Below are 26,610 nucleotides of genomic sequence, written 5' to 3' on the forward strand. Positions count from 1 at the left end.
ATTCAAAGCATGGATACTTTTGTATAAGTGCGTAAGAACCGGTTCTTTGAAATTAACCGTTTAAAAGAACCGATTCAGAGAATGATTCGGACCTCTAATCACAAGAAAACAAACGGTGCTTCATCACAGCGTCCCACTACAGCAAATATTGATTCAAATGGTTCCGACTCTTTTGCATTCCGCCCTTACAAAAAGAAAAAAAAGAAAGCGCAGCTGCAGTCAACATTGAATTGCAGCAATGACCATAAACTATACGTTTATACGAACAAAATGTTGACGTTAATTGTCTTATTAAAGCTTCATACTAACTTATCCTGTCACTACAATAATTCCCCAAAAGCGTTCTAATAAAATAACCACTCGCCCTATACCCTAAAACAGTGACAGGCAAATTTTCCGTGGTAATAATGGCATTTTTAGAACGAATATTAATATATAAATGCCGTTTTTGAATCAAATTAATGAAGTTCCGGTATGTTTTGTGAGGATGCCAATTCTGTGTTATTCAGGTTCCCGTGCGGCTGTCGGGGGTTTCGGTGGTCAGCGATCTAAGCCCGAAATAATACGCACTATGGGTCGGCCATTCCTAGCCAGTCAGCTCCCCTAAATGCGCTGCAAACGCCGAAAAGACTGTTCTCAGGGTTTTATGGAGCAACCCAACCGAAATCCGGAGAGTTTGCATGGTTTTCATGCGTTTTTGCAGGCACTGGCCAGGGGTGCGGCCTAGCAGAGACCGCGGATCGATCGGAGGATTTACGGCCTTCAGAAAATACAAGCCGTTTCTTGATTGAACTTCTATCCCTGAGAATAAACATGGGTGGAATCCACTTCTGAAAAAAAAGGTAATATGCATATCTTAACATATTTTACAAGGATGTGTGTGTGTGTGTGTGTGTTGCAAAGCTACTGTTAGCCTGCTAGCCAGCTTGCAAATATTCGTTAGCCATTTTGCAAAGCTACGTTTTTGTGTTTTCATCCAGGTGTCTTAAACATCGCCTTGTTCATAAGCTATTGGTCACTGTTTTGTACATAAATATTAATTCTGCTTAACGTTTAAATTCTGTCACCGGCTTTTATTCGCCGCGATAGAATTGTGTGTAAACAAATGCACAGCGAACAGAAGCGTCAGTCGTTATCTTTATGTATTATTACATTTTCTTAAGCATGCATGCATGCTTTGGAACAGCTGTACCACTTTTATACACACAGGTGATTAAAAATGTGAGGCAATAGACTGTGTCTCAAAAACTAGTGTGCCACTACTTAGACAGTATTGTGGGCATCGTATGCACGTTCTGTGATGCCCCAACAATGCTATAGGTTGGTGGGCAAGTCAGTCTCGCTATCCAGCACGAAACTTGAGGTGTACCAGACAGATACTCGTACCTGTGTTATTATCACTGGGATAAAGTGGTCTGTGATCTGTCATATTTCATTTGTCCATTCCATTTCTCCTTGGTGTATCAAGTGCTCAGATACGTTTATAGGTTTGACTTTGTATGATTTGGAGTGCATTGGTGGAAATTATGTAGATCTCCTTGCAGACCAGCTAGCCAAGACTCAAATCCAGATGTTGCAGTAAAGGTTAAGGGGGCTTTCACGTTTACAATGCTTAAATTGATGGAGGTCATTCCTTATGTAACCAACTATATCAAGAAGTGGTTAACATGTGAGCGCCACTGTGTTTTTTTCTTTTCATAAAGCCCACTTTGATGCCTTGCCAACAGTCACTGTAACTCAGTGATGACTTCTAGTCAGTTTTATGCTGCAAGCTGCTGTTAGTTTTAGGGTTTATTGTACAATAGGGTTATTTTATTCTGTCCCAGTCAGACCAGTAGTTCAGATTTTTTATTTGTCTTGCCAACATTTTTACTGGAAACACACAATTTAAATTTAGCAATGTTTTTTATATGCCAGAAAAGTACATATATTTCATAGAACGTTAATCTAAGTCTTCATTGCCGTTTTAATTGACCCTTAAATATTGCAAAATTATATTACTCTGCAAAGGTGGGGCAGAAGGTAGCTACTGAAGTGGCATTTACTTGTCTTTACACCAGCTTATATGCTGTCTATAGGTGGGTCAGAGCAGCCATAATTTAGCATGGCTTTTATCTGGCATTGCATCTTTACATTGAATTTTCAGCCTTAAGTTGGCTGTGTAAAGACGCGTTATGTCAACCAGTTAGAGAATGTTAATGTTACGGTACAATTTAAAGCAGCACAATATGCAACAACAATATTAAATGTAATATTATTTTAAATTAAGTCATCAACAAATGTATGAGGCAAGTGATAGTTGAATTGGCCCAAAACTCTTTCACAGGCCATTCTTTTTGTGGAGCACTGCAGTGTAAATGCCCCTAAAGGTGTTTGTGGCTGTGTAAGTTTTTCATCCAGTTTTCTTGTTTTTGTTTTTTCTTATAGGGCTGTACCAAGGTGATGAAGAAGGTCAAGGTCCTTTGCACTTGATGCTCACATCCATGTCAGTTCTCTGTTTATATCAAGCCAAAACGTGTTCCTGAAAGCATTATTAGCTACTTTTTTTCCTTTCCCATCCGGGGCAGTCCAACAATCCCTTCCCCCTGAATTCATCCAGAAAGCGGTCCAACTACGGCTCAAAGCTGAATCCATACACCCGAGCACGTATGACGGAGGCGTGGCAGCAGCATGCTGTTGCCCCGCCTCCAGTCGTGCACACCATCCCACCAGGGACGGACACACTGGGCTGCACCGTCTACGGCATTGTCCTCCAGCCGGACGCGGCATTGCAACAATCCCAGCAACAGCAGCAGCAGCAGCAACAACAACAGCAGCAGCAGCATCACAGTCAGCAGCAGCATCCGGCACAAGCGCAGCAGTCCTCCTTGCATGTGGGGAACGAGGGAGGACACAAGTGTGGTGCATGTGGCCATGACATCTCCCATCTGGCCAATCCACATGAGCACCAGTGCATGGTGAGCCAAGATCGTTCGTTTCAGTGCACGCAGTGTCTGAAAATCTTCCACCAAGCCACCGACCTGTTGGAGCACCAGTGTGTGCAGGTGGAGCAGAAACCTTTTGTGTGTGGAGTGTGCAAGATGGGCTTTTCGCTGCTAACTTCTCTAGCGCAGCATCACACTGCCCATAACAGCGGAAACCCCATGAAGTGCTCTATATGTGAAAAAACGTATCGACCGGGTTCTGGAAATGCCACACCAACTTCGTCAACGGCCAACCCAGGGCAACCATCCAACGACGAAGCATCGTCTAGTGGCAGCGCTGCCGTCGGGACATCAGGCCAGCCTACGTTTGAGCCTTCGCAACCTGACAGGCCGTACAAGTGTTCGGTGTGCTCCAAGGGCTTCCGTCACTTATCCGAGCTCACACGTCACGAACGCGTCCACACAGGCGAGAAGCCGTTTAAATGTGAAACATGCGACAAAAGCTTCAGCCAGTCTTCTCATCTAGCCCACCACCAGCGTACCCACAGCTCCGAACGACCATTCAAGTGTGCAGTGTGCGAGAAGAGCTTCAAGCACCGCTCCCACCTAGTCCGTCACATGTATGCCCACTCGGGTGAGCACCTTTTTAAGTGCAACCTCTGCGAGTTGCACTTCAAAGAGTCTTCGGAGCTCCTCCACCACCAGTGTCAGCCGCAAGGTGCTCGGCCTTTTCGCTGCGCCACATGTGGGAAGGGCTTCAAGCGTCCGTCCGACCTGAGACAGCACGAACGCACCCACTCAGAAGAACGCCCGTTTCACTGTGAAGACTGCCAGATGAGCTTTAAACAACAGTACGCCCTGGTGCGCCACCGACGCACACACAAGGCCTCCGCCGACCGCCCCTTCAAATGCAACCTGTGCGACAAGGGCTTCCTGCAGCCGTCCCACCTGTTATACCACCAGCATGTTCATGGCATGGACAACCTCTTCAAGTGCGCCTCCTGCGGCAAGGGCTTCAGTCAGTCTGGGGAGCTGCTACGTCACAAATGTGGTGAGGCCTCCTCGACACCCACAAATCCAGACAAGCCCTACAAGTGTGACGTGTGCGGAAAGGCTTACAAGAAGGCCACCACGCTCCAGCGCCATCAGAATTCCCACTGCACCGAGAAGCCTCTCAAATGCTCGCTGTGTGACCGACGTTTCCTGTCCTCCTCAGAGTTCGTGCAGCACCGATGCGACCCATCCCGTGAGAAGCCCTTGAAGTGTCCTGACTGCGAGAAGCGCTTCAAGTACTCCTCGGAGATGCAGCGACACAGGCGCGTCCACACCGGAGAGAAGCCCTACAAGTGCGCCAGTTGCGACAAGGGTTTCAAGCAGCGTGAACACCTGGCCAAGCATCAAAGCGTGCATGCGAGAGATGCCCAGTTTAAATGTGTATGGTGCGGAGAGCGTTTCGCTGATCTAGGAGCCCTTCAAGAGCATACTGTCCAGCACACGGCTGAAGGTGGCGGGTACCCTGTGTCTGCTCTCATTCAGTAACTTGTGTCCCCCGATTACATTCACAGAGGTTTTAGGAATCTCAGCAAACTACCCCAGTCAAATGAATTTTTACAAGGCCCAGTAACCTCATAATACCTCATTTTGTTCTAAACATGCATATACTCAAGTAGTTATTCCCTTTTTGATGTCTAGAGGCATCTTTTAATTGGGTTTGATTGGCAAACAAAGATGAATTATTGGTTGTTGGTTTATATATGAATCCTGGGAGGATGGAAACAGATCTTCGAACTCTATCCCAGAAAGCACTGTGATCCTAGGACAGTAGGGCTGCATTTGCCCTGCTTCATGGCTCCTTGGCCAGACGTGGCTCACAATGCCCTTCTTCAAGATCTTTAGAGCACAAGGCAAAAACGATTTGGTCTGCAACTATTTGTTCAGTCTTGAACCGTCATATAGAATCGGCTATCGATTTTTGGTATCACATTATAGTACCTAGTATGGTTGAGATACTGCTTACTGTTTGCCTCTACAAAAGAACTCTACTTGGATCTCTAGCCTTGCTCCAATTTGAGTACATTGTATGCACATTGGGAGCACCTCCTGTGCGCATTTAGTTCGCCCCACAAATGAAGATAAAAGAAAAAGGGTGAAAAAGTTGTGCTGTTATAAACTGTTGAAACTGTCTGTTTAAGTCAATGTTGACGTTCTCCTCGTGGCAACTAATGGTATGTACCAAAAACCATCATTGTACTGTACCACACCCTAAACGGGACAGATCGTTAACCAGCAGAAGTATAATGACCTCAGACGGTCTCTACATTTCACTGAGATTATACGTAAATATATAGAATCTATATAGAAATGTAAACTTGCATACAAACAGTTCATATTACCACCAGAATCAGTACAGCTGTCCTAAAAATTACTTAAAAACCTGAAAAGGCTTCCTGTATTACTGTATGTATATAGTTAGTATGTATACAACTTGTTTGACAGTCCTGTCATTAGATATTACATTGTCTTTCTTAAGCTGCACCAGTTTTAAGTAGCTTTTCATGTTCTGATTCATACATTCTTTACGTTTTGTTTCTGATTTGCCTTTTTAAAGTTAAATTTAGCCTCTTTGTAGATGTAGTTGGGATTGTAATTGGTGTATTCAAGGTTGTGTGAAAGTTTAGTCTGTTTTTATAAAGGTTTTTGCCCCTTGCCCCCCTCCCCCCACCTTTACAGGACTTGTTGTACAGTACCCGAAGTGTCATTTTATGTCTACTGTATAGATTTATCCATGTGTTTGATCTTTAATCTGCCAACTCCATGTCTTGCCTATAGTCATTTGCCTTTCGCAACATGACGGTGAGTCTGTTTCCCTGTTATTTTCTTTTATAAAAACTATAATCAAAGACTTTCAAAATGTATTTTCGGCTTCCCCCAGGATCCAGGAGGGAAAGTAATTGTTTTGGGCCTCTAAGGCCTTGATTTAAACACACGTCATTCAGATGTTTTTGTTAGTGAATGTCTGTGTTGCATACTCATCCAGCGATAACCAGTATGTTCTTTTGAGATTTTTTTTTAAATTGACATGTATACAAAAATATGTGTATATATTTAAACATAGACATATTTGAGTGGTACTCAAACCAGAGTAATCTGTTTTTTTGAATCACATGCTCTCCTTGGTTTAATTTTAGAAGAATCTACCACTTTTTGTAATGGTCCACAAAACTGAATTTTAATAGAACTGTTCAAATCTTGATTTGCCTACTTTTTTTTTTTTTTTACTTTACCCCTCCCACCCCATCGCAATTTCCCATCATCCTACATGGGGCAAAATGACATTCTTGGCTCTTTTGCTTATGCAGTATTATATGTTGATTACTGGCCCTTGAGGAACATCTCCCTCTTGCAGTTAGGTTTCGCCTGTTCCTGTACTGCGGGGTTAGAGGTGATGATGACACTTTGGCCTTAAGCAGGGGCGTCTAGTTTCTCCGCAGAGCCCTTGGCCTCCAATTTGTTTCCCCTTTATAGGATCTATTTATGCAAGGGGCTTTTTTTTAAACCATAGGCATTAAGAATGAAAGAGCAGTTGGATTTCATAAGTATGTTGTTTTTTTATGTTTTCATGTTTGTATATTAATTTTTTTTATTAATATTGTTTAAAATCTCTATAAATATCTATTTTCTTGGCAGACGTGTCAGGACCACAGGGGAACGTCGACCTTCGATCGATGATCTTCCTCTATGGTTTTGAGACCTCTCCACCCCGTGCATGCCTGCTGTGTTAGTTCCTGTAATCGGTTCCAAGTATCTGCGCATCCAAGCGCACGTACTTATCCTTAGCTTTTTTTCAAATTGTAGATTGTGAATGAGCTAGTAAAAGAAGTTCATGTGGCGGTTGATGTGACATTCATGCTGAAATATCTGTATGTAGCATTTAATATACACAGCACTAACTAATAAACCTTTTCATTAATAATGCATTGTTGTGTGTCATTTTTATGTGCATTTATTTTCTTTATATTGATGCATTTTGTGTTTTAAGCGGAAATTCAGCATAAGATGCTAAATGTATGGGCATCTTCTTGGGCATTGAGGTTATTTAGGACCTGGTAGCTCTTATGTCAGAACCCATACAATCCAGAATCTGTGGATGCATGTCGTGCAGGAACTGGTCTGGCTCCAGCAGCGATCCGAATCTTGTTCCAGGATTTCCTGAATGTTTTTAATGCCATCTGGAAATATAAAAAAACAGACAATTAAAAACCATAAAGAGATGATTAGTTCTAGAAGTGTCTTATGACCATGTCTTTAAAATAAAAAAATAAAGGATAAGAATCCTCACCTCTGCAATCTCCACCTTGCGTTCCCATTCCTTAACACTCTTCTGTAGCTGGCCGTGGGACTCTTTAACCCTGATGTATTGTAGGACATGTGGTACATGATAGTCGGCCAACTGGCCCCTCAACTTCCTGTTCAGAGCCTCTGCTTTGTTTCGTTCCTGTCAGGAAAAATAAAATCCATATTATGGCTTTTGGCAAGTGGAGTATCATTCCAACTAGTACAAATACCTTTTAGTTGGTTTAGCCACAAAAGCGTTGATTTTTAAAGTGTAAATATTTGGTTATTTACTGTCATGATGTTGGTATCTGGATCAGATACTCAAAGCTCTTGAGGAGCTTTATGGTGGTCTTTCTACAGATCAGTAAGTTCAACAAGTACATAGAACGAATGTCATTATCCTGACCTCCTCCGCTTGCTTGATCTCCTCCTCAATCTTAACCAGTAACTTCTTCCGTAAAGCAATGTCACTGTTCAGCACATCTGACTCGAGTGTCAAGGTCTGAAGCTTCTTCTGCAAGAAGGGGACATTGAAAAAAATCTTTAGACACTTAAGGATGATAACTATAATCCACAGAGTCCACAGCACAACGGCACATAGAAACAATCAGAATGATTTTTTCTAGCTGATAAAAACATTGACAGCCAATCAGAATCCATCCTATTTTAAAGAGCTTGAGCATTTAAAGCGACAGACGACAAAACTGCAGCGTGTGCTTAGAATAAACAGAACTATATCGTCCGCTGGTGTGGTCGCTAGTATAGTTATCTTTGTAGTTATCGTTGTTGTGAACAGGCCTTTACAGTGCCCACACTTTTAGGTCAACACAAGGCCAACAATTCCCTATAGTAATAATGACCATTGCAAGACCTGTCCTAATCCTGTGTGGCGTGTGGCTCAACAAATAGGTGATATCTTCAGATATTTTCTATGGTTAACCAAGAATCACCTTATTAGAATTCAAGGCCTGCAAGGCATTCCCTGCAAGCAGTTTGAGATCCATATGTTCAAGGTTTTGCTCATCCAGTCGTTTACGAGTTTTGATGTTCTCTAACTTGAGCTGCTCAAAGTCCAGCGCCGTCAGTCCCTCACCCATCTCCTTCTGTTGCTTTAGCTGGACCTGTAGTTTTTTCTTGTGTGCGACGAGTGCTGTATTCTTCCGATGCAACTTCTCGATCAAGTTCTCCTGGAAAAATGGCACTTTATTGGGAATTTAAATCACAACTCTTGTCAGAATAAACCTGCGACTTGAAGTTTTCTTTTACCTTGGCCCTTATGCTGTCCTCAATGTATCTGACGACCTTCTCAGCACTCATCGTCAAACACTTTTTGTCCTGCAGTGCTTTACAGATGTCGCGATCAAACTGGCAACATTCTTTTTTAACCTCCGCCAAGTGGATATCAGCTTCTTCCAGAGTTGCCTAAAGAGGGTAGAATATAATATATAAGCGTGTGTAATATATTTGTGACAAAGCTTTATGAGCTTGTTCCCTCTCTTGACTAATGACCTTGTAATTTTCCAGCTCTCTTTCTGAACGGTCTTTCGCTCTCTTCACATCCTCAGTCATCTGTTTAAGCACGCTTTGGGCGACATCACATTTCTGGTCCAGTGTCAGGAGCTGTTGTCTCTCTGGAGTGCGAACTTTAGTTTTCCTTCCTGGACTCTGGAATCACAACATTGACAATGAATGAATGAATGAACATCATGCATGGACCACTCATAAAAACACTCCTGTTTTTTTTATTGTTAATTATTATTTATATATATATTATTATTTATATCATGTTTTGATACACACATTTCTTGATCAAAACTTTGCTTAAAAACCTGTTGTACACAGTCTATTAAACGCCTTCTGTCGTCTGATTGATAGATTATACTTTTTTAGCAAGTAAAAGGCCTTTTAATATAACTTTAAAAAAAAAGTCCTCCTTCAGGTTGTGGTGCTTGTGTCTTTTTGCAGTGAAATCTTTACTGATTTTTATAAATTAAACATAAGAATAACTTTATATTGCTAGTAATATTTCAAGATGAACACTTACTGAACTTAAGTAACTTAGATTTACTTGAGTATGAAAAAATCATGTTAAAAATGTATGAAATATGATGCATCAAACGTTTATTTGTAAATCTCAATCGTCGTCGGTCGTTGTATTGCACTGCATCATATGTTTTGTCCCCCACAATAAAAAACTATGTAGCTTTGATCATAAAACTTAGAATTTAAATATCATCTTACTAAAACATATTATCGGAAGATCTACCCACGGTTTCACAGACGAGGTTTAAGTTAGTCCCAGTCTAAAATGCATGTTTGAGCTGTTTTAACTGAAAGCAACTTGCACTGAGATATCTTAAAATATGTCAGTCAGTGCCATTGTCTCAAGATGCACACTAATGTTTTTTTCTAAGACTAAAATACGACTTAAATGTCTTAATTGAATTAAGGGCTAATACTGGCTTAATCTAAGCCCCGTTTTAGTGTCACAGTGACAATTCATATGCATTTTATGTAAGTAGTCTATACTGTTATAAAGATCTCAATGATTAATGTATTTCAATATGTCAGGCTTTACAGGATTAAAGAACACAGAAAGAACAACGTAAAACTTATATTACAAGATTTACAAGCACAGTCATGTTTCACCCATAGACTGTAAGGTTTTACCTCAAAACTTGAGAGTAAAAGCATAACGATGGAGACGTCACGAGCATTAAACATTACATCAGAACTGTATGCACTTGTTTACTTTATTAAATACAAATATATGTTATTTAAAAAGCATTATATATATATATATATATATATATATATATATATATATATATATATATAAATAATTTGTACCGTTGCCATTTCCTTCCGTGATGCTGTTTCCTCCGATCGAGTCTGAAGGTCCAGTCGACTAACGTTAATATATTGCTCACATATACCGATCTCTGCTTGTAGCGCTTCATTGGAGCGTCTTAAATGTAGGGAAATAAAAATGAGTTGTGTTTACATGTTAAAAATCATATAAAATGCAAAATTATTTGCTGATGCAACCAGAAATAAAACGTTCAGAAACTGCGTTCAGTTAAAATGCGGCTGGTTCTAACGTTACTGGTTATTAGCCAGCTAAAATAAGAGCATTGAAACGCTTTTTTTTTCTTTTCTTTTTTTTTGGCAAACATGACTGCAAGATTAAGTCAACATTTTAAATAGAAAAAAGCTTTTATGACTTACTTTAAGTCCTTTACAAGTTCAACAAGTTGGTTTTGATCCGTGACAGTACTGTGCTCTGTCGTAGCGGCCATGGTTGCTTGTTGCCATGGTTTCGTGCGCGCGTTGGTTTCGCCCTTAATAAATTATTGGTAGACTATTAATCAATAAGCACATAAATTAATTATCCATTGTTGTGATATTCTATGAAAAACGCATATTAAAAATAAGCACGTTTTTAATATGAATTTTAATTTAGGGTTAGATTGTAGCCTATCAGATAATGTCCACCATAATTATGAAAGACATTTAAATAAATAAATAAATAACATCAGAATGATTATTTATTATTGAAAACAGTTCTCTTATAAGGATATTTATACATGATTTATTTCAATGGTAGATTTACATCTGCCATCTACATAGATATTTATATTTCCCCGAAATATACATAGTTAATAGTTTACGGTAAACAATTTGAACAGAAATGTATGACCCTCTATATAGCAGTGAATGAAACGATGAACACAGCCACACATTTCCTCAAAATGTCTGTTAGACATAAAACGGAAGTCAAATATGGGCGCATAGCAACGGAAGAACATGCCCAGTGGCCATGACCATAGATAATACATACATACATACAGATGCCTCATTAGCGGCTGTAACCCTTCCGCCATATTGGAACGGTCAAAACCGGTCCGTAAACACTCGAGAGCAAGTTGACTCTGCGTCTACAACCGTAGTTATTCACCCTTACTAATGTCTATATCTTCAATAGAAAGATTAGAAGATGATTTTCATAGAATTTAGTTTATCATTAATGTTGCGCAATTCTGCATATGAATGTTACATATCGAGTTATAAAAACACAAACAAACACATTCTTACCTCTGAAAGGTTAGTACATTTCGTATGGAATGTATGTCGGCGGTTTTTACAACCATATGCTGCACAATACTGTATCTTTTTCGATGGAAATGTATTTATTTGTTAGTGCGAGAGATGAACAGCGTCATGTTGACCGTTCCAAGATGGCGGAAGCGTCGACGAGTTTGGAGCTGGCGAATGTGGTATCTACGTATAGATATCTATCGATTTCTATGGCCATGACAAACTTGTACTTCCGGATTTTCGATGCTAATTGATAAAGCTATCTTACGCTTCCGGCTCAAATCGTTCCAGTCCGTTTTTCCTGCAGCAGCACGGGGGGATTGGTCCGGAAAACCCGAACCCCGATCACAAGCAGAACGCTGCACAGGATTATAAGCGGTTTTCTCGATTCTTGCACAACGACTTTACGCAAGCGACGTCACGGTGACACGGTTTTTCACGGGGGTCGGGTAGAACATCGATCTGTAGTCCACCGCCTCTCCCTCTCTTTCTAACCAGTCAATATCCTGAAGCTCAGGAACTGATTAGTTATATTCTACTCAGTTACGGTGGACTGTATTTTCCAACATCCATTGCTACAGATTGAAGACTGAGAGAACACACATCTTGGCTTTTTTTCTCGGATCTTTATGCTTTGGATCTAGGGATTTGAGGCCCCTTTGGGGTGGTGGGGGGGTTTAACCCACAATAATTAGATCTAAACAAACCCCCCCGCCTAGGACTCAGTCTATTTTTAAACCAAATAACTTTTCACAAAACTTCACACATACAGGTCCAAAATAGACCTTCTAGACTTCATATTCGCATCTTTGTATGCGATATTAGCACTGCCAGAGCATTTCACACTCTATCCACTATTCATTTTCACCCTCGGATCTCCAGGCGGTCTAAACACCGCCGACAAACCGGGGAACGAGTGCTGCTCAGCGGCCACCGCGCTCCATCTTTTACACCGCTGATATCAGATATTACACGCCCGAACCGGATACCATCAGACCCCCCCGGGCTGGTCTACATCTGATCAGTGGTCCTCCGTCTGTGTGTTTTGGGTTGGATTTGGCGATCGGATTTCTCCTACACCCTGAGCCCCGTCGCGCGCCATGCCCGGCCCGGTGGCCGGTAGTAAATCTCGGGTGTATGCCGATGTCAACACTTTGAAGAGCAGGGAATATTGGGACTACGAGGCGCATGTGCCCACCTGGAGGTGAGATATTTAAAGCTATAAAAGTGCATCATCATCTGATGTTGTGTTTCAAAAAGCCTAGTGAGCTGCCTACCTAGGCGCGTTCACGTGCATCATTTTGTGCATGTATCTGCTGGTTTTCTTTGCGCAGTGGTTCACATTGTAGGCTCGGTATCGATCGTGCTGGGAAAGTCATCAATCTGCGTGATCGAGCAGCCCCTGTTTGTGAGCTGGAGATGAGAGGATGACATGAACGGATTTACAGATGCAGCGTTAGAGAGCAGTGTGTGTCCTCTTCAGCATCCACAGATTTTATGCAAATGCAACGATTCCCTCAAGTGTGCAATTCACATCCAGTAATTACCATTCTAAACCAGCGCACTAATAGAACATTTAGTGGTTTTAATGGTTAGATTCCTCTGGAGCAGTTAATGTGTTTCTGTTTTGCACAGTGCACATATATAATTGTGCTGTCGTTATTTATTTATTTATTTTTGTTATTCTTTTCTGTGGAACGCAAAAGGAGAATTTGTCTTGGCAATCTTCATGCCAGCTCTTTTTCATACAACGGAACGGGTAAATGACTGTCAAACTCCCCTAAAACATTTTTGGACAAATATTTTTGTTTAAAGAGTCGAAATTAAGCCATTATTTAATGTGACTTCCAGTTCGAATATGCAGAATGGAAAAATACATTTGAGACTTTAGCTTTTTATGCTTTTTTAACATTAAATCTGTTGCATGAAACAGAAAGCTGCATTAAAATGTTCCATTCGAATTCCACAGAAAAATAACAATAAAATTCAATTAAAACCAATCCTTTAAAAAGACCTATTATGGAGAATTCACTTTTACATTGCGTTTAAACATAAATGTGTGTCGGCAGCGTGTACACAACCACCCTACAATAGTTAAAATCCACCCACTCTTTTTTTAAATCCCCTTAAATCTTTTGTGACGTCACAAATGATTAGGCCCCACCCATAAATACTGATTGACCTATTAGCATAGATAGACCCTGCCCAGTCCACTATGTTTATCTCCTCACCAAAACATTTAACAGCTGCATTCAAGTAAGAAATTTTATTCTTATTAAAGCTACTTCAATCAAGAGCAGTGAGTGATTTTCTTTTTCTTTTTCTTTTGTTGTTTGATTCATGCTTTCACTTTAATACACAGATCCAATTATACACATGTGATTTCTTGCTGTTGATGTTCAGACATAACCGACTGTGTTTATTTGAATTTTGTGTGTTTTTGACATAACATTGTGTGTATTTGACCGTTTAAACGCAATAAGACATGAAAGAGAACTTTGTTTAAAGCTACACTGTGTAGGATTTTCTCCCATCTAGCAGTGAAATTGTTTATGACTACCAACTGAATATTACTTTCTAGCCCCTCCCATTCCGAGGGCGTTTTAACTCCTACGGTGGCCGTATTATTTCAAAATCTGCCGGCAGTCGCGAGTAATCTCCCCCTCGTATTTTTCAAGATGGAGGCGCAACATGGCTGCCGCCATTCGAGCGACTCGCTTGTATGTATTCTAAATGGCAGATTCTACGCTTACGAGAATACTTGATTAGTTGGTAGAAGTAATTACACATTAATGAGCACATATCATTTTGAAAGAACAAAGTGTTTTTTGCAAAGAATCAACTTAAAAAATTACACAGTGTAGCTTTTAATACTCACGGGACACACCGTCTGACATCCAGCTTTCTGTGCGAGAAATCATATCAGAAGTTTAGACTGATATGGCTTTATAACGCATGCGGATAATACATTTTCATGACGAAGAACTGCAATTTCACTTCAGTGTGACCGCGATAGAGATGATAACCAAAACAAAACAGATGTTTTGTTAGTTTTTGGCAGAATATCCAAGGCAGGAGCTGTACAGGCTCTGCCCTCTTCTGGAAAGTGGGGTGGGAGCAGCAGCTCATTTGCATTTAAAGAGACATGCACGAAAACAGCATGTTTTTATTTCCAATCAAAAATGGCCTGGGCATTTACAACATGGTATAATAAATGATCTGTGGGGTATTTTGAGCTGAATCTTCACAGACACATTCTGGGGACACCAGAGACTTATATTACATCTTGTAAAAAGGGGCATAATATGTCCCCTTTAAACCAATCAATTAGACTTTAGTGGGCGATAATGTTTTAGATGTCTACTTATAACTTAATGTGGCCAAGCGTCTATTATGTATGGCATTGGTGAGTTATTTTGATGGTAGTATTGTTATTGTTAACTAAATTAATAAATATAAATTAGATTAAATTTAAAAACCTTTAATGAAAACGAAAAGTTGAAGTACTAAAATTACTAAAACTAAAAGTGAAATAAAAATAAATCAAAGCTAAATCGAAATGTAAAAAAATACTGAAATTTAAACAGATATTCAAATGAAAACTGAAAATATAAAAATTAAAAGCTTATTTAAAATATATAAATAATAGGCTACTAAAATAAAACTGTTGGATCCAGCTGACTTTTTATATTTCTTCATGTTAAGCCATTTTGATTTGCTACACAGATAAAAAATATGATTCTGAATGTACAAAGCTCTGTAAGAACAGTGGCATTTGCCTCATTATTATAGTTAAGAGTTTCATACAGCAGACCATTGCTTAAAATGTCGTCTTTGGCTCCGTCCCTCGGTAGAGATGTCAGTCAGCCCTCAGCTGACAGGGGAAATGATGGGCTTGGTCATTTTCACAGATGGTTGACTGTTTCAGCCCCCTTCTTGCTAGCAGAAGCCGTGTGTTTGCGTTCTGGGCTGGAGATGTTGGTTTCTGCTGTAGATCCTCTTATCTGACTGGCATGTGAATCTGTGTACCACCTGCAGTAACCAGGAGGATTACCAGCTGGTACGGAAGCTCGGGAGGGGCAAATACAGCGAGGTCTTCGAAGCCATCAACATCAACAATAATGAGAAGGTTGTGGTCAAAATCCTCAAGGTGAGAGTTTGTGTGCATAATCAATATGACCCTTGTCAACTACCTATTTAGGGCTACAGGATGTTGTCATTAGCTGAAATGTTGTGGTTTCTCTGAGGTAAATTTAATGTAGATTTATTCCAAACCAATAGTTTGTTTAATATGATTTTATTAGCTTGATGAAATTTCAGTGTACATAGTTGTATATTTTGTGATTTTTATTTTTTATGCTCACCAAGGCTGCATTTATTTGAACAAAAATACAGCAAAAATAGTAATATTGTGTTACTACAATTTAGTTAGCAGAAAAATGAAACTTCTGTCAACATTTACTCACCCTCAAGTTGTTCCAAACCTGTATTTTGGGTGAACTATCCCTTTAAAATAACTGTTTTCTATTTTAATGTATTTTAAAATGTAATGTATTCCTCTGATGGCAAAGCTGAACTTTCAGCATCATTACTCCAGTCTTCAGTGTCACATGATCCTCCAGAAATCATTCTAATATGCTGATTTGCTGCTCAAGAAACATATATATTTTTTATCTTCAATTTCATCAAAACTGCATATTATTTTTGTGTAAACCGTGATCCATTTTTTTCAGATTCTTTGCTAAATGGAAAGCTCAAAAGAACAGGATTTATTTGAATCTTTTGTAACATTATGAATGTCTTTACTCTCACTTTTGATCAACATCCATGCTGAATAAAATTATAAATTTCTCTTAAAAAAAACTTTTGAATGATAGTGTATATGCTAGCATACACTTAAAAAAGACATATGTTATATATACGTATATGTAGACATATGCATTTAACATATACATTTTTTCTAGTCTGAAAAAATAGTCACAAAATATTGGTGACTCATCTTGCACTCTTGGGCGTGCCCAGTGTTTTGTCCAATCAAATGCTTTCTAGAATGAGAACGTCCCTTCCCTTGTTATTCTCACTAGGAATAGCAAATTATGTGTTACGGCTTTGATATAAGCTAAAGGCTATTGGCCTTTAATGATGAGTAAGTTTGTAAACTGTTATATCATTGTTTTCTAAAATAGCCTGTCAAGAAAAAGAAGATCAAGAGGGAGATCAAGATCCTGGAGAACCTACGAGGAGGAACCAACATCATTCAACTAATGGACACAGTAAAGGACCCTGTGGTATGTTCTCCATCTCTCTCCTCTTCCATTGGCGATACTTGTCAAATCGGGGTTCAGTTTGTCCATGGAGGACTTTGATTTTTCTCTCTCTCTCTAAAAGATTGTGGGCAGACCACATTTGAGACAAATTGCTTTTTCTAGTTTACAGGACTAAATTTGGTTTTAGGCCGGAATTGGTTTTAAGAAGTTTCTCTGTCTCAAAATTGTCAGTGAAATGACAAAAAAAAACAAAAAAACTGATTGGTAATGACACGGATTTACCTTCCAAACATAAGCAACCGGTAATCGAGTGATTCTAGAAGATTATCTGGACACAAATGAGATCATAGATTACTGAGAAGCGTAGTGATGATTATTGAAATATCAAATTAGATTTTACATCAGAACAAAGACTTGCAGCCAATCTTTATGCTTTTGTAATCCATGTTCTTCTGTTTTACTTTTGATTGCGATCTCAATGAATGCTTGATGGTGTCTGTTAATGCTTACTATTGTTGATTTATGGACTTCTTTATTTGAAGGACTTCCTTTTCCAAATTGTTCATCTCTCTTTTTCTGTTTATTTCTCTCGGTTTATCCCCAATCTTTCTGCAGTCTCGAACACCTGCGCTTGTCTTTGAATGCATCAATAACACAGATTTTAAGGTATATTCTAATTAAGGTTATCTATCTATCTATCTATCTGTCTATCTATCTGTCTGTCTGTCTGTCTGTCTGTCTATCTATCTATCTATCTATCTATCTATCTATCTTTGTCAATCAATCTGTCTGTCTATTTATGTTTGTCTATCTATCTATCTATCTATCTATCTATCTATCTATCTATCTATCTATCTATCTATCCATCTTTGTCAATCAATCTGTCTATCTGTCTGTCTGTCTGTCTATCTATATCTGTCTGTCTGTCTGTCTGTCTCTGACTATCTATCTATCTATCTATCTATCTATCTATCTATCTATCTTTGTCAATCAATCTGTCTGTCTATTTATGTTTGTGTATCTATCTATCTATCTATCTATCTATCTATCTATCTATCTATCTATCTATCTATCTATCTATCCATCTTTGTCAATCAATCTGTCTGTCTATTTATGTTTGTGTATCTATCTATCTATCTATCTATCTATCTATCTATCTATCTATCTTTGTCAATCAATCTGTCTGTCTATTTATGTTTGTCTATCTATCTATCTATCTATCTATCTATCTATCTATCTATCTATCTATCTATCTATCTATCCATCTTTGTCAATCAATCTGTCTATCTGTCTGTCTGTCTGTCTATCTATATCTGTCTGTCTGTCTGTCTGTCTCTGACTATCTATCTATCTATCTATCTATCTATCTATCTATCTATCTATCTTTGTCAATCAATCTGTCTGTCTATTTATGTTTGTGTATCTATCTATCTATCTATCTATCTATCTATCTATCTATCTATCTATCTATCTATCTATCTATCTATCTATCCATCTTTGTCAATCAATCTGTCTGTCTATTTATGTTTGTGTATCTATCTATCTATCTATCTATCTATCTATCTATCTATCTATCTATCTATCTATCTATCTATCTATCTATCTATCTATCTTTGTCAATCAATCTGCCTGTCTATCTATGTTTGTGTATCTATCTATCTATCTATCTATCTATCTATCTATCTATCTATCTATCTATCTATCTATCTATCTATCTATCTATCTGTCTGTCTGTCTGTCTGTCTGTCTGTCTGTCTATCTATATCTGTATGTCAATCTATCTGTCTGTCTGTCTATATCTGTATATATATATTTAAGGTGATCAGCTATTTTTCAAAAATATTTTACTGCCAACTGTCTAATCAGAATTCAAGGAACTGTGTAATAATTAAAATGATTTAAGAGCTTATTTGACCTTATATCGAAGTTGCATTTCAAATTAAATCCTTCGCTGAAATGTAATATATTTTGTTTCCTTTCTGTTTAGGAGCTGTATCAAAAGTTAACAGATTATGATATACGTTTTTACATGTATGAACTACTAAAGGTAAGTAAGCGTGTGCTTCAGTGGCTTGTTTTGGAGGCTTCTGTGAATTTCTAAGGTTTGTTTATTTAATTTTTTTACGGGCAGGCTCTGGACTACTGCCACAGTATGGGGATCATGCACCGCGATGTCAAACCCCACAATGTTATGATCGATCACCAGTTAAGGAAGGTAATGAAGCAGTTATTGTTAATTCTTCATCTTGAACTGCATCTAAGACATTCAGAATACAATTCATAGAGACTTTTAAGAGAAAGAAGAGCGGTAATGTTCCCTCTGTCATGTAGTAATTGAATTATACACCAGCAGAGGGCGTCAGAGTACTGGTTTCTATTGGGAAAAACAGGGTGTTATTTCAGATACTGTGTTCTGAATCATGTTTGTATGTGTTTGATCCAGCTGAGGTTGATAGACTGGGGTCTTGCTGAGTTCTACCACCCTGCACAGGAGTACAATGTCAGAGTGGCTTCACGCTATTTCAAGGGTCCAGAACTTTTGGTGGATTATCAGGTAAAATGCTCGGAATCACACGCAGTATAATAATTATGCATGTAAAAATGTGTACTTACGCATGTACTTAGTCATTTTTATGATCAGATAAATCTTAGCTGAGGTTTTTGTCACATATTGCGGTTTTCTTTTTAGGTTGCGTGTGGTTATTGGGTTTAATGTGTGTTATATTGTGTGAACAGATGTACGATTACAGTCTGGACATGTGGAGTCTCGGCTGCATGCTGGCCAGTATGATCTTTCAGAAAGAGCCCTTCTTCCATGGCCAAGACAACTACGATCAGGTGATTAGAGAGTAAAAAAAAGAATATATTTCAAAATATTATTATGCATTTAACCCTACTAGCTAAACACCATGTGATCATGATTTCATTCGACTTCCTCGTTCCCTAGTTGGTGCGGATTGCAAAAGTTCTCGGAACAGATGAGTTATTTGGCTACCTGCGCAAATACCACATTGAACTGGATCCACGATTCAAAGACCTGCTCGGCCAGTGAGTACCAGCCGAGGATGTCCAAAAAAACCCACAAAAAAAACAACAACAAAAAAATCTGAAAACTTTTTATTAAACAATAACAACAACATCACAAGCATAGAAAAAAATTTATATAACTTGTTTTATTATATTTAATATCCTTTATTAGCAAATAAAATACTATTTGTTTATTATAATATATTATATTTATTTATATTTATATTAATTATAAACTTAATTAATATACATTTTATAATAAATATTTATCTAAAGTTTATTCATAAACCAAAATTAGGTCATTCCAAGGCTTTCTACTGAGTTCGATGACTTTTTTTACATAAGGAAATTTGTATCATTAATAAAGCCTTTGCTAAATCCCATGCAGTTTATTTTCGATTAATCGTGCAGCCTTATTAATAAGGTTGGGTGCCATTTGTATTTTATTCTTTTTGATATTCAGTGTGGATTCCAGTAAGGTAAAAACATTTATATCAAACATATTTATTCTGTGTCTTTTGGCAAAACGTTTTGTAGTAGCTGATTTCCAAAGAACACTAAAATGTTCCTATGGTTTTAACGAAAATACCACAGCAAAAACAACTGAACTAACTAATATAAATTTCAAACATTATTAAAAATAAGCAAACAGTAATACAATAAGAACAAATAAACAAATTAGCTATAGCACATATAAATACAACTGAACAAATTTCAGGTACAGAAATGATCAAATGTTAAATAACACTGCATAGTTTTCTTTTTATAAATAAAATATAGATTAATCCTTATTATTTTTCTTTTGTTCTTTGATTAATGTTAATGATACAGACTGCAGGTTTATTAGGCTACTGTCACTTTAAGACCTCACGCAGGATCCAATATACTATTACACATGCTTCATTCTCAACAGTTTACGCTCACTTAAGACAAAACCGACTGTGTTTACAAGGATATTTTGACATAGTTTTGTGTGTATTTGTGCGTTCAAGCGCTAGAAGACGCGTACGAGAACTCAATTCAGTATCGCACACTATATGAGAGGCGGTTGTGTGTGGAGATGGATGTGTGTGCTAAGAAAACAACGTGTGGCGTGAGTGCCAAATTGAGTTCTCTTTGTAGTTGAAAATGGTTTGGAATCACATTAAAATGCACACACAGGAATCGACCTTACGTATCCGATTCCCGAATTGGAATCGATTTTCGATTCGCAACCCTAATCATTAATGATATCTGACCGAGCTTGAGTGGTCAGTACATGGATGATCAAATACCAAGTGTGATATAACCTACTGTGTTAGTTTGTCCAGTTATTAAAACTCCCCTGCCGTATCCTACAGGCAAACACGGAAGCGCTGGGAACAGTTTGTGCAGACGGAGAACCAGCATTTGGTCAGCCAAGAGGCTCTGGACCTTCTCGACAAGCTGCTACGCTACGACCATCAGCAGAGACTGACCGCCACCGAGGCCATGGAGCACCCTTATTTCTGTGAGTTTGCTTACCTCATTCCTGACTCTTATATTGACACAACAAAGAGTCTAAAATTCTTCAAAATTCTTTAGATCCAGTGGTGAAGGAGCAGTCTCACACTAATACAGATGGCACCATAGTGTCAAGTGGAACCAACACACCCCGATGAGAGCAGGTGTCAATATTTCATCAGTGTATATTCAAATGTTTCTCCATATTTGTAACACATTTTCAGTTTTTTGGATGTGCATATGAACCATTATTTTAATGTGAATTCTCTTGATTAAATCTTCTCAAAAATAAATCTGAACCATGTTGGTTATCAGCGGATATTAGAGCTTTATTGTAGCAGTTCAATCAATATTTATTTCTACATGCTTATTTTTACATTTATTTTATTTTATTTTATTTAATTTTATTAATTGTAAAAACAATAAAAATGTAATAACACTGATAAATGTACTCTTTAGCAACTCTCAAAATAAGTATCTATTTTCATACTGTACATCAGTTTTATTTTAGTATTATTTATATTATTTCATTTATTTTTATTTAAATTTAGTACTTCATCTTGAAAGAACTTTATTTTCGGTTAGTTGCTATTGCAACATTTCTAAGTTTAAGTAAAAAAAATGTGTCTATTTTATTTCAATTAACATACATTAAATTAAAATAATTTTTAATAGTAATAACGACACTGCTGTTAATATGTAATGTTGTGATGCCAAAAAAAATAAAATTGTTTTATTTGTAATTTAATTACACACACAAAATAGTTCAGAATTTTAAAATCTCCCATTTATCGGTTATCAGCTTATTAGTATCAATCAGAATTTGAATATCGATGCATCTAAAAAAATTATAATAATCATGAATTCCAATATCAAGTGAATTAATCCACAATTCTGATTTTAAATTGAGTCTGAAATTGAAATGTGCCTTTTTTGTTTTTTCAGGAATCGGAAAAGGCGTTTGTTACCTCAATTTTTTATCCCTTGTGTCTGAAACCTCTCCAAGTGAAAGTTGGATCTAAGCAGCACCTGTTACACCTTGTCTCTCGGACACACACACGCACACTCGTATACACTCACACTGACACAGACATTTCAACTTTTCCGTGTCCATCAAGATTGGTCTGCCCCTCTATAACAGGTCTGTTCCTCTAGCTTGAAGATTTCAAAGCTTTCCCTCCCAAGTTTTAGATGAAAGGAATTTATCCTCGACTCCACCCCCAAGTACACTGGCCCCTCCCACCTTAATCTAGGCATGGAGAATGAAGACCAGAATGAACCCCGCCCCCTCTCTCCTTATTGGTCTGTGTGTCTGTCTGTTCAGTATTCAGACCTTGGCGCAGCCTCCACATACTGTAGTAATAAAGTGGCATGGTGGACCTTTATTTCTTTGCTCTAGGTAGATTGATTACTATATTAATGAAAATAAATGATTTTTATTTAGATTTATGTGCCTCGTTGTCTGTTGATGGGATTTGGGTTTTAATTAAATGTGTGCTTATTTGTGGTGTTTGCACATTCTTAAAGGGATAGTCTACCCTAAAATTAAAGTGTCATTATTTATTTTACCCACCCTCATGCCATTCCAAACTTGTATGACTTTTTTCTTCACAAAACAAAAGATATTCTGAAGGACACTGGGGTCCAAACAACATCTGAGCCCATTGAGTTTCCTGTAGAAAAAGAACACTGAAACATATTTCTAAAGAGCTTCTTTTATGTTACACGGAAGTACAGTCATGCAGGTTTGGAGCGACATGAGGGTAAATATTACAGAATTTTCATTTTTGAGTGAACTATCCATTTAAGATTTGTAATTTCAACAAACCACAAAAAAAAAAAAAAAAAAAACACCGAGAAAAAACAAGCTAACAATACTCAATCTATCAAATATTGAAAACATCGGTAAACGTCCGGGTTAATTAACAAACCGAAACACATCCCTATTGTATGAGATTAATCAGATATATACTGTACATAACATAAACGTAATATCGCTTAGGCCTACCTCTTCCGTACATGACGTGAATGCACAATAACGAGTGAACTTCAAGTTACGTGCTAGTCAGATCGTGAAAAAGACAAGTCACGTTGTGAGTACGCTTTTTACATAGCAACGCGCTAAAACAGCGAGAATGTTATAAAAAGAATTCAAAACAATACTGTACATGTTATTCTAGGAAATCTGGTTTTCACATGTTTTTGTGAAATGTCTTAGAGTTAATCTTTAAAATGTTTGAATATATAATTAATTTTGAACTTAAATAAATACTAAAATATTACATTCGACGAAAACGTTTTAGACAAGTTAAACTTACACAAAGTTAGCGATATTTTCATGAAAAGAAAACGGATATTAAAACAAAATATGACATTTTCTTAAGGAAATAAGAAATCTATTTTTAAAAGTGTAGGCTACATTTCCTGTGCCACTTCGAAAGGGGAACATCGTTGTGTTAGCTTTCTAAAACAAAATCCTCATGTTCTATGGTTCAGTGTTAACTGGTGCTTGAGACCAGGTTGGTGCTTGAGACCAGGTTAGCGCTTCATGTTGTGTGAAACATGATCACTTCATCTCTAATGTTTAGCAATATTTTGGCTATGTGATATGCCTTTTGCCAGCCAGGTTAATTAATTGGCTCTGGCTCCCTCCCACCCACGCCCTTCTGTGTCATTATAACAGGTCTTTTGTATTCAAGAGATGTTGTGCTTAAAATAAGGCCTATCAAAATGAAACTTTTTTTTTTTCCTCAGAGGGATTAAATAATTAGACGTTTTTATAGACTCTAATCTCCCAAAACACTTTGCCTTTATAAAATACAAAAGAAAGGATAGCTTTTACCAAGGTGCAATTTTATATGCCAATTTTATGTGTGAGCGACTCAACACCATGTGAGTGCGCTTTGGGACGTGTCTCGATAGCGGCCCTTTGTGACACCAAGGGCTCAAGTGTCCACTGCTGGCTCATGGGATGACTCGATTTCTCCGAGACCTCCTTGGTCAGTGCAGTCCACAGCGGTCCGGCCTACCTCCACAGGTCATTGTTTACTTGTGTTTAGTTTTTTTTAACCCTCTTCTCAGTTTCAGTGTTAAACAGAGAGACTCATCATTATTCATGTCTGGGCCTCGTGTGCTTACTTCTGCCCTCCGTGACCCTGACCTTGACCAACAGATCCCCATGCATGACTCCGACATGAATATTTCTGAGTGAATCGTGCATCAGATTGTTGCCTAAGTCGAGTGCAAGTCAAGCACAAATCTTGCTTTGTATCATTAAAACATATTTCAAGTCCAAAAACCTGTAGAGCCATTTTGGGTACCTGCTTGTCAACGTCTTGACAGAATAATTGTTGGGTTGGTTGTCCAAAGTGAAATTAAAATGAGGTTTATACACTTTACCTGCCACATCATTACCTTCATGTTCCAACATTTGATAAAGTGACTTGGATAATGTCCTTACGTAACTTCTGCCACACATAATGGTCACTCGGACACTTGGCAATGTGGTTAACGTAAACCGCATCCACCAATTATGCTGATGAGTGGGTGGTTGGGTAAACAAATTATAAAGTCACTTGAAGGGATAGTTCACCCAAAAACCTAGAATACTGTCGTAATTTATTTACCCTCATGTTGTTCCAACACTGTAAGACTTACTTTCTTCTGCAAAAAAAAAAAAAAAATATATATATATTTTGAGGTCCACACAATGAAAGTCAATGGGGTCCAAAATAACATTGTGTGGATACAAAATATCTATATTCTAGGACGAAAGAAAGCAGCTTTGGAACGACATTAGAGTAATTTTTATAGGTTAAACTATCCCTTTAAAGGTAATAAAAGAAGTCATTTTGAGATTTTGATGCCAATATTGAAGAGTTTCATATTTCATTGTGGTGTGAGGTTGAAATGAACTGAGAAATGCCAGAAACGTTATCTGCTGAAACTGTCCAAACATACTTTTGGTTTGGTGACCACATTTTCACAAGATGACTCAGTAATAGGATATCTTGCTTGAGAAAACAGAAGTATTGATTTCCTAGAAAGAATGATTGAGATTCATCTCCAAACCTGTTTCCTGATGTATAGCTGCCAGCTGCGCTATCAAAACCTTACACGGAAATACTACTGTTATAAAGCTGACAATTTGCACTTAAACTTTGTGTGTTTTCTGGAATTATTTTGTCATTAGTCTCATGCAACCAGACTTTTGATTATTGACATTGTGATCCACTTGAAAGATTATTCCGGCTAAGTACCATATGGTTAAACAGGAAGAGATCATCTGACCGACATGCAAAACATGAAACTAACCACAGTTTATTTTTACACAGTTTGAGGCGGGGGGTTTTACCAAGTTCAAGAATGCTCCTTGATCAACATTCCAATCAACCAATCAGATTTGAGGGACAAGTTTACAGTTTATGTCAAGTTTAGGCTTACAACCAGGGTTAGATGCTTCTACATCAGTGTTATTTCCTTCTGATTTTAGGATAAGTTATGGTTAGGATTATATTTCCATATAGAGAAATGTGACCAAAATGAGACGGCTTCTGAATATCTTTTGACCATTTGATGCTGGCACAAAGCTTGCAGAGACTTTGGCAAACCTAGTGATTTTTCTCAAAAGAGGACATTTTCCTTAAAATTACATTTTGTGGCCCAGTACCCAGTAAACACAACTTTGTTTCCAGGCAGACTAGTAAAAAATGTACACTGACTCTTAAAAGTTGCATGAGGCCAGCCAATCAGATCAGAGCTTGTGATTTAGGTAAGTGGTTGCCATTGTGTGCATCTTTTTTAAACTCAAACTTGGCTGTTTTTCAGATGTGTTATTTATAGCATCAGTTTGTTTGCCTTAGACTACAGGCCAACATCTAAGAGTGAGATCTCAAGATACACTTCCTGCTCAAAAAGGACACCTGATCCCCGGCTTCCTGTCCTACAACCTGACTCCCCAGCAGCTCACGTTCAGAAAACATCTTCCCCATGAAATTTTCAGCACGGCTTGTTTGTACCACAGTCTGTGATGTCAAGTCAGCGGTGAATGATGATGACCTCACCTGCCCTTTGTCATTGGAAAGCCATTGTAATTCATAAGCAGCGGAACCATGAGGTGAGCTCAACCTGAAAGGAACATTTCAACCCAAAATAAAACTTCTGTCATTATTGATTCACTTTCACGTTGTTTCAAACCCAAATAGCTTTTTTTCTTCTGTGGAATGTTTTGAAGAATGTTCATGTTATGTTCTTTCATACCAGGTGAGTTCAAGCTCCAAAAGAACTATAAATTCTTCATGGTTTATGCAACTTTTGCACTATATTACAAGTCTTCTGAAGCCATATGATAGCTTTCTGTGGGGCTGAAAAGGCTGAAATTTAAGTTGTTTTACTCAGACCGCTGTGGTCACCATTCACTTTCATTGTCTAGAATTTTGTAAATTTTGTACATAGGTATATTTCATTAGCTGAATAAA

The 26,610-nt window shown here is 38.0% G+C and overlaps 3 protein-coding genes across 5 annotated transcripts; 2 read left to right on the plus strand and 1 right to left on the minus strand.

Moving 5' to 3' along the window:
* Positions 1-174: 174 nt before the first annotated feature.
* On the plus strand, positions 175-6,897 carry znf319b (zinc finger protein 319b). Its single transcript, XM_084094743.1, has 2 exons — positions 175-842; positions 2,428-6,897. Exon 2 carries the CDS (start codon positions 2,649-2,651, stop codon positions 4,461-4,463), a length of 1,815 nt encoding a protein of 604 aa, XP_083950869.1. The 5' UTR covers positions 175-842; positions 2,428-2,648; the 3' UTR covers positions 4,464-6,897.
* A 14-nt stretch (positions 6,898-6,911) lies between these two features.
* Positions 6,912-11,685, minus strand: cfap263 (cilia and flagella associated protein 263). Of its 3 annotated transcripts, XM_084094748.1 has the most exons (9): positions 11,626-11,685; positions 10,488-10,600; positions 10,110-10,227; positions 8,769-8,924; positions 8,526-8,681; positions 8,210-8,446; positions 7,666-7,773; positions 7,264-7,419; positions 6,912-7,153 (listed from the first exon to the last, which is right to left on the minus strand). In XM_084094748.1, the coding sequence occupies exons 2-9, from the start codon at positions 10,556-10,558 to the stop codon at positions 7,043-7,045; spliced, it is 1,113 nt and encodes a 370-aa protein (XP_083950874.1). In that variant the 5' UTR covers positions 10,559-10,600; positions 11,626-11,685; the 3' UTR covers positions 6,912-7,042. The 3 variants fall into 3 exon arrangements, with proteins under 3 accessions (XP_083950874.1, XP_083950875.1, XP_083950873.1); XM_084094749.1 differs by lacking the exons at positions 10,488-10,600; positions 11,626-11,685 and adding an exon at positions 11,355-11,461; XM_084094747.1 differs by lacking the exon at positions 11,626-11,685 and having other exon boundaries at positions 10,488-11,044.
* csnk2a2b (casein kinase 2, alpha prime polypeptide b) lies at positions 11,624-22,578 on the plus strand. Its single transcript, XM_084094750.1, has 12 exons — positions 11,624-12,561; positions 15,396-15,507; positions 16,544-16,645; positions 17,240-17,290; positions 18,612-18,671; positions 18,756-18,839; positions 19,068-19,178; positions 19,361-19,462; positions 19,572-19,672; positions 20,992-21,140; positions 21,215-21,297; positions 22,079-22,578. Exons 1-11 carry the CDS (start codon positions 12,458-12,460, stop codon positions 21,289-21,291), a joined length of 1,053 nt encoding a protein of 350 aa, XP_083950876.1. The 5' UTR covers positions 11,624-12,457; the 3' UTR covers positions 21,292-21,297; positions 22,079-22,578.
* Positions 22,579-26,610: the final 4,032 nt, after the last annotated feature.

The sequence above is a fragment of the Abramis brama genome (genome assembly GCF_963993115.1).
Source record: "Abramis brama genome assembly, chromosome: 20".
Taxonomy (NCBI): Eukaryota; Metazoa; Chordata; class Actinopteri; order Cypriniformes; family Leuciscidae; genus Abramis; species Abramis brama.